The sequence below is a fragment of the Rousettus aegyptiacus genome, unplaced genomic scaffold, assembly GCF_014176215.1.
Source record: "Rousettus aegyptiacus isolate mRouAeg1 unplaced genomic scaffold, mRouAeg1.p scaffold_m13_p_15, whole genome shotgun sequence".
NCBI classification, from domain to species: Eukaryota; Metazoa; Chordata; class Mammalia; order Chiroptera; family Pteropodidae; genus Rousettus; species Rousettus aegyptiacus.
Genome location: NW_023416290.1, coordinates 8,895,203 through 8,907,996, shown reverse-complemented (window position 1 = coordinate 8,907,996; position 12,794 = coordinate 8,895,203). Strand labels below are relative to the sequence as shown.

Genomic DNA, 12,794 nt, shown 5'->3' with positions numbered 1-12,794 from the left:
AGTATCAAGTGATTTAGAAGGAAGGAAGGAGGCCAGAGTTGTCTGAGGATAGGGACTGATAATCAGTGGGAAGCTAGGGTTCATTACCTACTGAGCAAGCCCGGGAAGTTGGGGGACAGAGTGTGTTAATGCATGAGATATCGTCAGCAAATGAAAACCCCGGCACCTGGGGAGTGTGGTGTGGGTGAGCCACCGTGTTTTGAATCAACCCCTTCACGGATATACAAGCGTCTGAAGACCTGCCCTACGTAGAGCCATGAGTGAGTGATGAGCGGCAATTCATGACGGGTCGCTGACAAATTTAGTGAACAGCTAGTTCGGTGGAAGGAAGCGGTCTTCGCGGGCTCCTTCCTCCCCTGGGACCCACTTTCTCTTTCTTTTGAGTCAGAAATCGCCTCCTGCGGTACCCTTTGTTGCGTTCACAGATTCCCAGGCCAAGGTGACCTTCTACGACTGTAAACCTTGCCAGCGTTTTCCCCGAGTTTGAGGAGAAGGGGTTGGCAGAGCGTGGCTTCTCAGGAGTCAGCCTCTGAAGCCCGAGGGCAAGGTCCTCGGCACATAGGAAAGTCAGCCGCAGGTTAAGAGGTTCTGTGTGGCAGCTCAGAGGCCCTGCGCAGAGCACAGCACGGGAGGCGAGGATCCGTGGGGTTCTCAGGGCCTCGGCGGCAGCTAAAAAAAGCCTCTGATCCCAGCAGTTAGAAAGTCTATGTAGTTCCGCAGATATTTATGAGTGCTACCTGTGACACGCACAGCACAGACGGGATGTACTCGAGGAAGGCACAGTCGCTGACACCGGAGAACCAATAAGCCGGTTGGCACACGGGGGCCAAGTGCATCTGGGTTTTTGTTAATAAAGTTTTATTGAAATACCGCCAGGCCCTTCCATGTAGGTAATGGCTACGGCTGCTTTTGCAATACGACAGCAGAGTTGAATAGTTGTGGTAGGGGCTGTATGACCTGGAATGCCTAAAATATTTACTGCCGGGTCCTTTGCAGAATAAGTTTGCCCCTGACCCATGCTCTAGGGCAAGAATGGGCAGATGTCCAAGTAGCCACATCACCAGCAGGACCGGAAGTGGTGAGACCTCGAGCAGGCCTTCAGGGGACCGCGGAAGTTTGGAGGAAGAAACGCTCACATCTTTGGGGGAGCTAGGAAAACTTCACGGACAGAGAGGCATTCGAAGGGGGCCCGGAAGGATGGGTACAGTCCCCGTCGTTGATTCAGGATCAGCGATTTCAGGGAGAGAATGTGGCCTGGACGAGAGCTCGCCCTCCGAGCGAGGCGATCCGAGATGTGGTCAGGGAAGTGGAGGACGGGGTGCAAGGAAGGCAGTAGGGGCTGAAGCTAGAAAGGGAACCTAGCGGAACGACGAGGACGTGACTGAATTTGAGCGTAACCGTAGGCAGAGAGTCGCCGGAGTGCATTCAGTAGGGTGGCGGTGAAATGTCGGTCATTTCTACGTGGAAATGGCTTCAGTTCTTCCTTTTCGTTTTGTTCAAACGAACCGCCTGCGTGCCTCACAGTGATTTCACAAAGCATAATCTACACGTGGCAGAGCGAGAGAACCCAGGCCTTCGAGGCAAGCACGGGTGGGTTCCTATCTCGGCTGTCCTCACCGGGTCTGAGGGCAAGTTCTCTAACTTCGCGTAACTGCCATTGTCTCCTCTGTAAAACAGAGATGATACTAGCACCTTGACAGGACGTCATGAATGAAAATTAAGAGGCGCAGCACAGCTAAGGTCCCTGCCTAGGGCCTGGGACATCGAAGCCACCTCATGGAGGTGCACTCTTACTGATCCTTTCTATTAAGATGAACACTGCTGATCTTGATTTGACCTTTCTTGACCCACAAAAAGTGCAGTTGCATCTGCTTCGGCTTAACGTTTAGGGGAAGCAGCTAGAGAAATGACAAGTTGATACTTGCCCATCGTGACACGACGAATCTCTTGACGAGCTGAGACCTACGTTGTGATGAGCCTCTCGCACCTGGCAGCGTTAGACGCGCGGACAGGATAAGCACCAGTCCGGGGCTGTGTTATCTTTTCCAGGTGCAAAATGCGCGCTATGGGCAAGTGCCATGGGGAGCAACCTTAGCCACAGACAGTGAAAATTCACGTGGTTTTGAGCGACTCTGGTCGTTTGCTGCTAAGCCTTGGGCTTTGGTGCGCCTGGAATGCAGAGACCTGCTGTGTCTTCCCACAGGCCTTAGAAGCCTTGACCCCCCGGCGTCTGTTGTAAAGGTCTCCTCGGTGGCCACTGGAGGAAGGGGCTGGACAGTATCCGTGTGCCTCTCTTGTCACCGCGCGTGACTGCCCAGGCTCACAGTTCTGTCCACAGACCAAGGGAGTGAGACAAATTGAAGACAAGCTGCCGATTGTGGTGCACGGAGCTCCTGAGCGGCCTGTTTCTTTAGCGAAAACATTAGCAAACACACTTGAGCAAGTCGCTGTAAGAAGTTAAGCACTTTGTGGAAATACTCGGCAGGCCCAGGAGGCTCAGAGCAAGAAGCTGTAGCTTCGGCCCTGCTGGGTAGACCCGAGTCACATGATCACTTTCCTTCAGGGCACCTTCCTTGGTGGTCAGCATTATCCAGATGCCTTTCATCCGGCTTTGGGTTATAACTACCTGACCCTCTCAGCCTGGAGCAAACGTATCATGTTTCCATGGTGTTTGCCATCCCCACAAAGGAAGGGAGCCCGTCCAATCTCGGCTTTGTTGGCTGCACAGACTGAGGCTAGAGGTTATGCCGACCGACCAGGAACGAGCAGATTAGCAGCCGCTCGTGACAGGAGGCCCCGTCGAATCAGGGAGGGGCTCAGCTGCTCATGGCGCCCCGAGAAGTCGAAGGGCACCTCCGTCATAATAATACGCGTGACCCTCGGCATTGTGCAGCCCTTCGGCTGTGGCATGTCACTGCCGTACTGTTCAGTAAGTCGTCTCCCCTGTGTCCTCAGGGTGATGCCGTATCCTCACTCCCACGTCGACACCACGTCTCTCTCCTGGCCTCAGTGATGCGTTAACACGCGTCTCTGACAAAAGCCACGAGAGGAAGGGAGAGTCCCGTCTGAATGATACTACGGGAAGGTGTGAGGCTCCTTTACCGCCTTCCTGCCAACGATTCCCCTAGTAACTTAAAATATACATATTTTTTTTGTTCCAGTTCAGCAGTTCTTTCTTTCCACACCTGGACATGTTCATGACTATGTGTGTGAACACACAAACCCAGGTTTGAGTGAAATCTGAAATGTCCGTAGAATAACCCGTGTCCACAGACTTGCAAGAATCGCTCTGAAAATGGAGCTTTTGGATGGACACAGTGTGTTAGATGAAAAACAGCCTCCGCGGAAGCCTCCGAACAGAGGTTTAGAAGCACTTCTGTTAAGTGGCAAAGAAACGTCTTGCCTTAAAAAGGATTTGCACATCCGTACTTCATTTCTCCCGTAAACACGTAAAAGGAAATATTTTCGAAGATGAGAACATTTTAAATTCTCCATAAGTTCTGATTTGGGCAGAACTGATTGCTCCCTTTCCTGTGTTCCCTCTCTGTCTTTCTCTCCATCCTTTCCTGCTCATCCCATGGCACCTGGCTGTTTATCTAAATCTCTGAAGTCAAATTGCACAACTCCAGAGGGCAGCATTTACACAAAATACCTTGTAAATGGTGTCCCGGAGAGATGCAAGGCCTGTCTTTCCTGAGAGCAGGACAGAGTGTTTCATCTCTACCTCCTGGTGCCTGGCAAGCTCGGCTTCTGTAAGAATTCGTTGCGGGGTACACGGTAACCCCGCCAACTAGCTGATATTAAAACATTTTTTTAAATAGTATAAAAATAATTCCTTGGTTTTATGAATTAAAAAGACACCTAAAGATAGTATAATTCCAAAAATGGTTAGATTGAAAATAATGAAGGCCCGGAGTGATATTTTAAAAAACGGTTCAGCCCAGGACGCATACGTGGATAGACGGTCCTTGAGACTCTACGGTCTGGAGTCAAAACTATTCTCTCAGTCTTTCCACCAGGGCTGCTCAGTATCCATTGCCATCACACTTAACAGGAGAAGTGGTTCCCGTGCATGTGTCTGCACAGTCGTAATTGGAGTTTGCAACATCATTAGAAGACTCTTTAGATTTGTTCTATGATATACCTATAATCGAGATCATTTGGTATTCTCTGCATGTGTTCAATGTTACCTATCTAAAGACATTTGAACTCGTGTGGGGAATATCTCCATGAAGTCAATTAAATAAGTTCAATTTTAGTGAAAGCTGAGATCGTGTGGCTTGGGAGATTAAGTATAGAATTTCCAATTTAATGCTTTGAGAGCGTGTGTCTTAAATCTGTGTGACTGGCTTATTCTGGGAACTGAGACCTATTTCATTTCTCAGCAAACGATGGTCCTGCTACAAATACCCTTTAAGAGTTAGATCATTAGGTTTTTTTTGTTGTTGTTTGAGATTAAATACCAAATGAAGAAAATGCTTGTTCAAATATAACACACTAGAAATATGTTTCTTTTCACCGGTGACAGCGAAGGCCATCGGTGCTAAGAATGAGCTGTAAGTTCTTTGCATTTCCCAAGTGTGGATTTAATCTACAACACATGCATTTCTTGAAACTATTTCTTTGCCTGTAAGAATCAGTCTCCTAAAATACCCACCCATCAAAAAGAAAGGTGACATTATTGACTTTAGGAATTCTCATTCCTGTTATGCCAATAAGCGATCCCGGAAAGAGAATCACAATCAAAGGCCAGAGGGAATCTGGCGTGGATGCTGAAGGCTGACCTTGTGTGGTGGGCTAAGGGACCTGTGGTCTAGTGGGCTGTGCATGAATTCCGAGTGACGACTAGAGCAAAGCGATGTGTAAGAAATCTTTGCAGGGAAGAACGAACATTTTCAAGTATCGGGATAGTCCGTTGAGGGCCGCCGTTTTATTTGTCTTCTTGAGAGTCTGAGCTCTGGAGTACCCAATTCAGGGCAAAACATGTATCTGAACAGAAAACAGACAACAGAAAGTCTCACCAGACCGGGCCATGTGGCTGTAACTCACACGCAGTTTAAGTTCTCTCTCCGTCTCTCTCTGTCTCTCAAGATAGCAACAGAAACTCAATGATGATTCAGTGCTTTTTCCCTCGATCTTAGCCAGTGTGATGTCCCCTTCGCTGATGCCTCCAGCGTGCCTTTCGGGGACAGACTTTATTCTGCATTTGCAGCACAAGCAGCCACTCAGCAGCTGGCGGGAGAATTCTGAGCGGGAAGCGGCAGCGGCTAACGCCTTAGATCAGGACGAAGGCTGAGGATTTTAGGACTTCCTTCTGATAGAAAGAAACGTTTGTGTCAGTCCCTCGGGTGACAGATTTCGAGGCACTTCTAGGGGACTGTGGCCAGGACTCTGGTCAGCGTGAAGGAGCACGGGCCACAGTGTGTTCTTTCTGAGCCACCTTCATACATTATACTTTCCTGTTGGTCAAACGGGGAAGAAGATGCCCCGCCTGCCCCCCAGGGTTGCCATGGCAACCACGTGAGCTGCAAAAGGATGAGATTCCCCGGATGTGTGCTCTCCGCTCTCTGCTCTCTGAAATCCCTCTTAACCCTCACGAGAACTCCTTGAAGTTGTCATACCCATTTTCTGGATGAGGAGACAGAGGCTTAGACCACACACTAGTCAGTAACAAGGCTGGGACGAGAATTTAAGTCTGATTCTAAAACATTCTGCAACACTTGGATATGTGGTTTTCCACTTCTCCTTGAACGGTTACCTGCTTCTTTTGGGGGCTTTTGTTCCAGCTGACAGCCCCAGGCCCTGGGTAATTGTAAGTCAATTCTTAGTTAGAGAAGCGAGCCCCCCCCTAATTATCGCTGGGGGACAGAAGACTCCCATCTTTCCAGGAATTTGGCCGACCCCAGCAGGAGGCAACCACAGGCCTTTGGCAAAGGATCACTTTTCAACAACATTGTCGATTTCAGCGACCCTCGACCTCCCACCTGCAGGTCCCTGAACAGCTGCCGTTCTGTGAGGAGCAGTGGCAGCCTGTCTTCCTTTAAAAGGCAAATGGATACCCCCTCCCTGCCCCCGCTGGAATCCCACCTGGGGTTTCAAACCCCCCGAGCTGGGGGTCATCTCCCACATCAAGAAATTAAGGGGGTGCAGGAGGAGACAGGGGAGTGCCGCTTTGACAACTGGCCTAATATAAGCCAGATTTAACACATGTCGTTCCGTAAATCCGGGAGTCCGGTTTGAGGCCTGTAATTTGCTGCCACCTTCCCCGTGACTCCGAGCACGGTGGAGCCATGCCAAGCACATCTAGGTGACGGGTGGAAGACATAATTCGCCCGTTGCGAGCCTGCGTTTCAGTTCCCTATTGTAATTTTTATTTGCGTTGAGGTTTTGCGGTTTTGAAAAAGTCAACTAGATTTATTTTAAAATTAAGGCGAACCAACATCAAAGGCTGTACGGGGAGGATGTTTAGGTATTATAAGGAAACCCTGTAGTAATCTTTTATAGCCATATTCTTTTTCAGGGCACGTATGAGCAAATAGTTACGGACCTTTTGTGACCAAATCACTATATTTCTGTGACCTCAAACTACCCCCAAGGGGCGAAAATCCCTTCGCAATAGGATTTAGAAGCCCCCTCCCTCCTCCTCAGCCTCTTAATCTAATCCTGTTTGTAACTTGACAAGCAACATGAAGAATAGTGAGGAATGAGAAACCTGGGCTTAAGTCCTTTCCTGCTGCACACTCCCGAGATGCAAGACTCTGATCGGGCCCGTGGTTCACTCTGACATGTGAGGAACCCTTTCAGTCCAAAAATGGGACTGTTGGGTTTATGAGTCATTTACTTGGTAAACAGGAAAAAGTTCATATTGAAAGTTTTTCTTAAAAAGAATGACAGGTGATACCTGAAGAGTTGGTTTGTTTTTAATGCGACAGGATTTTTTTCAACCCAGATACTTATATAGAATGTGCTTGTTTATTGGCTCCTGGAGGAGACTAATGTGCTTCTTCTGTTCTAGGCAGTCTTAAGTGGTAGAGATGATGGATGGATGGATGGATGGATGGATGGATGGATGGATGGATGGATGGATGGATGATAAATACAGATAGATGGTAGATAAATAGATAGAGATGGATGATAAAGAAGATGTAAATACATAGACGATAAATGGTTAAAGTGGTTCCTCAAAACAGCTTTTTAAGACAAGTGCTATTTTTTTTTTTTTTTGCTCACCATTTACAGGTGAGCAAATTGAGCTGCGCCTGCTTCTCCCACCCTATAAATCTGTCTCTTTACAAGGTAGTTGACTTACACTCTGAGCACACCTGGTACACTTTTATGAGTCTTCTGTGCCCACTGTTATATTGGCTTTTGTGCTGTTGTGCTTCTGCTAGTTAACCGACATCCACAGACCATCAGACTAACTTTTTATGCCAAGAAGGCCTGTGGTACCAAAACGGCATTTTCAACTATCAAAAGAGAGGTTCTGCGAAGCCGCAAGCAGAAGAAAATGTACAATAACAGGTGGCATTTATGTAGCTCAGTGCACAGAAATGCCCCAGGGCACAATCCTAGGTCTCAGAAACTCCATGCTAATCTCACGGGAAATTCACTCCGGAGCGAACCAGTGGAATAAATGGACAAGGCTCCTGAACTCACCCGGCTTGCAGTGACTGACGGCTTCTATAGCTTTATGATGTAAAAAATGCCACAGGGTCACCTTCCGTCAACATTATGCATGATCCTTCACTGATAGAACCCTCTCCGGAACAGACGGAGACCGATACTCAGTTTTCCTAATCCACATTACACTGTTGATTGCTGCTGAGATTGGCTGTTTATAAGGTTGTATAAGGTCGTGGTTCCTATGAAAAGCAATTTCGAAGACAGGAAGCCTCCTTCACTTCGCTTTTCTCTCATTTTGTTAAAACAGAGTGCTTTGGAATCGAGTCTTGGTTCCCCCACCTGCTAAATTCGTTCATTGAGGGAAGTGTTTACTTTTGCTAAGGCTCAGTTTTTGCAGCTGCAAAATGGGGATAATAAACCTATTTCCTAGAAGAGCTGAGATGCCACTTGGATTTCTGCAATAGATTTAATATAGGCCTGAACTCATCTGTCCTAATAGGACCCACTCCCTGCGGCTAACAAAAATTATACCTCCACCTCTACCGATTTGGCTATAAAATGAATAGCTTTAGCAGGAAGCACGGGTACCGCAGAAGGAGACTTGGTTATAATTCCAGCAAACCCAATTAAATTGATGTTATCTATATACTAGTTTAGGAATGAGAAAAACTCATGGAGAATAGATATATAAGTAATCAATAAAATGCCCTAGTAAATCCAGGAGAAAAAAAAAATGTGTTGAAATTATGATTCATCGTCATCATTCCACATAACATTTGTGACTATATTTAATAGCCTAATTAGCAATAAAATTTTATGAGTTAACATCGCCATGAGAATACTCCCTTCTACATTGTTGTTTTATCTGTAGACTTGTGGCATTACCATGACCATCTTGATGTGTTTTTACACATTTTGTTCAATGAACCCAAACGAACTTGCACTAATTAGATTTTTAGCTGCCAGTCTTGATTTTATGAGTTTGCATCCATATACACTTCAGAGGATGTGTGCCGTTAGGGGTGGTGAAGACTTCAGATTTTCGTACAGAAAGAAGAAACATGGGAGAGGAAAGTACTTTACCAGGGTTTAAATTATCTTTCTTAAATGATTATTTCGCAGTCTTTAGCTTGAGATATTTCTCTAAATGACTAAAAATATATATAGTAAAAACTTCTTTCTGGGTATTTTCAGAACTCCCAGTTATAACTATGCACCGAATATGGACAAACACTGGATCATGCAGTACACAGGCCCCATGCTGCCCATCCACATGGAATTTACCAACGTTCTGCATCGCAAAAGGCTTCAGACTTTGATGTCAGTGGATGACTCTGTGGAAAGGGTAAGCCCACGCACTTGCCTCCGCGGTTGGTTCCGGTCCCGCTGCCCCTGCGTAGACCCGTTCTTGCCAATCCTGTTTGGTTGGAATTGCTGTTGTTTTTTGTTCATTTAGTTTTATTGAGGGAGAGAGAGAGAGAGAGAGAGAGAGAGAGAGCATTCAGTGAACTTATCAGCACCTCCCCACCCCCGTCACCTCTCCAGACTCGGTTCTTACGGAGCCAGGGGCAGAGAGGAGACAAAAATCAAAACATCCTAAGTCAAGGCCGACACCCACAAACACCTTCAGAAATTAAGCAAATAATGCGAGTAACTAAAGCAAGTCCAGTTTAGGGCGGTAGGAAATGGTGGGGTTTGTGGTGCCCTTGAAATTAAGGGCCCCATCCAAAGCAGGAGCCACTACTCAGCTCCGACTAGTTTTCGCCCCGTGCGAATGTGGGTAATCAGTGTGACAAACTATGTAAATGTCTAACCAATGCACTGAATGCTTGAAACTAATAATAAAATTAAATGCTGAAAGTAAAAAAAAAAAAAAAAAAAAAATGGACCCCGCATCATCAGATCTTCTGAACTTTTTAAATAATCCGAAAATAAAAAATCTTATTTGAAATTTTATGAATTTTAAAATGTAACATAAGCCAAGCAAGACCTGCCTAACGGCTAGATCTAGCTCAGAAGTAGCCTGTTTTAACCCTTGAAAACTAGCTATAAGAGCGATGCTATTAAAATTTGCTTTAACTGTGGATTTTTCCAAGTAAAATCTACAAGTTTGGTGGTACGGGTTGTTCCTGGGTTTCTTTACTTTTTTTTTCCAACTAGGTGAACAAAGACTTTTCGGTAGCAAGTGCCAGATTCAAAATGTTACTTTTCAAACTATATTATTGGACTTGTCCCTTCCAGGGTTATCACCCATGAGAAAATGTGGATAATGTTTGCATTTGTCCATCTTATTTAAGCAACTCTTGCCTTTTAAAAATAATGGAGTCTACGGCCACGCCATCCTGAACGTGCCCGATCCCGTCTGATCTCGGAAGCTAAGCAGGGTGGGGCCTGGTTAGTACTTGGATGGGAGACCGCCTAGGAAGACCAGGTGCTGTAGGCATAAAAAAAAATTAAAAAATAAGGGATTGTAAAGCGACAAGGTCCTTGCAGTCTGTGAGGTCAACCAAGGGTTGCCTCGCCTAAAAAAAAAAAAAAAAATTAAATAAATAAAATTAAATAAATAAAAATAATGGAAAAAAGATTTGGGAGAAATCACACCGTCCTCAAACCCCTGGCCGTCACAGTCGCTCTGACTTGTCCGCACGCTGTCTTTCAGCTGTATAACATGCTGGTAGAAACGGGGGAGCTGGAAAACACCTACATCATCTACACCGCCGACCACGGCTACCACATCGGGCAGTTCGGACTGGTCAAGGGCAAATCCATGCCGTACGATTTTGACATCCGCGTGCCTTTCTTCATCCGCGGCCCGAGCGTAGAACCAGGCTCAGTGTACGTATCTCCCTGTCGGCAGCATTCAGCCATCGTAGCTCATGTACCTCGGACGTAATTTCATTACGGAGCTCAGTGTCTGGTTTCTTTTCATCCAGAAGGAAAAAAAAGCGGGGTATGTAGGTTGGTAATTCCGAAGATGAAAGCCTATACCCGCCCCTCCCCCCGCCACATGTTCCATTAACTAAAGTATACTATTTAAAGAGAAAGGAAAAAACAACTATCAATGATTCATTCTCTCAGACTGGCCAGACTCCATGTTACATGGGCCGTGTACGCTGCAGAATGTGATCTGTAGGGATCTCATCCTGAGAGCCTGCTGCTGCGTTTTTTGTTTTAATTATTACTAAAGAATTTTTTAAATCACATTTTTAAAAAGCATGATTTTTTTTTTTTTTTTAAAGAGGCCTGATGGGCTGGAGTTCTGTTTCCGTCACTTTGGGCCACCGCAGCCCTTTGCCTCTCTGTTTTCCCATCGTAAGTGGGTTTCGTACACCCTGCCAGTCGCAGCAGAACGTTTTGCGTAAGATGAGATCACGTACCTGAAACGCTTATGCAAAGAGCGAAAGTAAAGAATGCGAGTAGAATGCAAAAGCCGGTCCTTGAAGAAAACGTAGCCTGGCCCCCAGAGTTGATGGTGAGGAAGCTCAGGGGGTGGTGTGCGTACCTCTCTCGGCGCCCCCAGTCCTGAAGCAGCAGCGTCTGGCCCAGAACCTGGACGTCTGAGTCTCGTCTCTGTGCCTCCCGGGGAGAAGGCAGTGACTGGAGGAAGGGTTTCTGTGGAAGGCATTATGACGCCTCTTCAGAGCGTTACACACACCTCAGGAACAGTCAGATCTAGAGTCAGCAGGCTTGGTGTTGGAAAGACCAGGTAGCATGGATTGGATTCAACTATACAACCTGCATCCTTCCTCAAAGACTGATTTAAAGCCTTAGTTCAACAGAGGAGTTACGAGCCATCAGGTTTTGGGGGAGAGTATGCACCCTAGAAAAAGCGTGTGTCAGGGTTTGGCTGACAGTCTGGCCAGAGCTCAGGGGTCTGGACATCTCTCCAGCCCTGACCATGACAGTCAGTTAACCTTGCTCTGGGCCGTCACTGCTGACCAGTCAGCCGCCCGGCCAAATGTAGCCTACCCTCCATAGGCGACCAGGAGAGGAGGAAGGGGCGCCGAAGGCCCGTGAGTTGTGCTGTGGAGAGAACTGTCCTTAGTGCCACCTCCACTGGCGTCGGGTCTGGGGCATAACCACCTGTCCCTTCGCAGAGTCCCGCAGATCGTTCTCAACATCGACCTGGCGCCAACGATCCTGGACATCGCTGGGCTCGACCCGCCTCCCGATGTGGATGGCAAGTCTGTCCTCAAACTTCTGGACCTGGAAAAGCCAGGGAACAGGTATGTCCTTTTCCTTTCCCCCTGCCAGCCCCAAGCACACTGGCACCCAGAGCCGGCCAGCCGCCGAAAGAGGTGGAGGCACCCCACGTTTTGCCCACGTGGGCCCCCCAAGCCGAGAATTTCTCAGTTGTTTGTGTAGAGCGTGCTGATGGAGATGCAGACAAGGCTGTGGGAAGTGAGAGGTGTTCCTTTAAATAAACCGTTAGCACAGATCCATTTGGGGAAAACGTCCAGATGCCAACTGTAAATATTATTATTTTGCTTGCAGGTTTCGCACAAACAAGAAGGCCAAAATCTGGCGTGATACGTTCCTCGTGGAGAGAGGGTAATTACTGGTCCCTGGGCCACTTCTGGGAACCGGTCCTAGTGGGCAGCTCTCGCTGCCAGCCATTTTCCCCTCTTGTTTTGGTTGACTGAGCACGCAGATTTCGTAAGCCCAGTAACGAGATGAACGATTTGCTAGTTATTCTTCGCTGGCCGGCAGGCTATAGATCGTTGCATCAGAATTGCAAAGAATGAATTCTAAAAGACACCAAAGCCTTTATCTGGCTATGGATTTCAACGCTGTATTTCTCAGCCTTGAAACTTGACCAGTCAATCGACTTTCTTAACCATCCTTTTCAAATCCTACCTGGCATCTTTCTACTTCTTTTCCTTATGTGCCTTTCTTAGCTTTAAATACGCAAATATATGATATTATAAATATCTCTGTAGTTACTTCCGGGTTTCCCCTTTTGATTTATAATGCTCATTGTCTTTGGTTTCCTCCATACACACATTGAAAGAAATTATTTCTATAATTGCTTTTTTAACAAAAAGAATTTCGAGTCTATAAAGCTAAACATGTATGCCCGAAGTTTTGACATTAATGCTTTGCAGGAAAATGATTCTTCCTATCCTGAGTTCTCGTCTTTATAATACCTGGCTTGTCCCAAAGGACTCATC

General features: G+C 46.8%; 1 protein-coding gene and 1 non-coding gene across 5 annotated transcripts in view; both read left to right on the top strand.

The window, feature by feature from the left end:
* Positions 1-12,794, top strand: part of SULF1 (sulfatase 1) — a 137,378-nt gene that overhangs the window by 95,904 nt on the left and 28,680 nt on the right. For all 4 annotated transcript variants that reach the window (XM_036232802.1, XM_016152977.2, XM_036232801.1 and 1 more), the window contains 4 exons: positions 8,818-8,968; positions 10,283-10,458; positions 11,721-11,849; positions 12,118-12,174. In XM_036232802.1, the coding sequence (XP_036088695.1) occupies positions 8,818-8,968; positions 10,283-10,458; positions 11,721-11,849; positions 12,118-12,174 (513 nt within the window). The remainder of the gene's footprint in view (positions 1-8,817; positions 8,969-10,282; positions 10,459-11,720; positions 11,850-12,117; positions 12,175-12,794) is intronic.
* LOC118612296 lies at positions 9,948-10,066 on the top strand. Its single transcript, XR_004954804.1, has one exon. It is a non-coding gene; the product is annotated as a 5S ribosomal RNA (ribosomal RNA).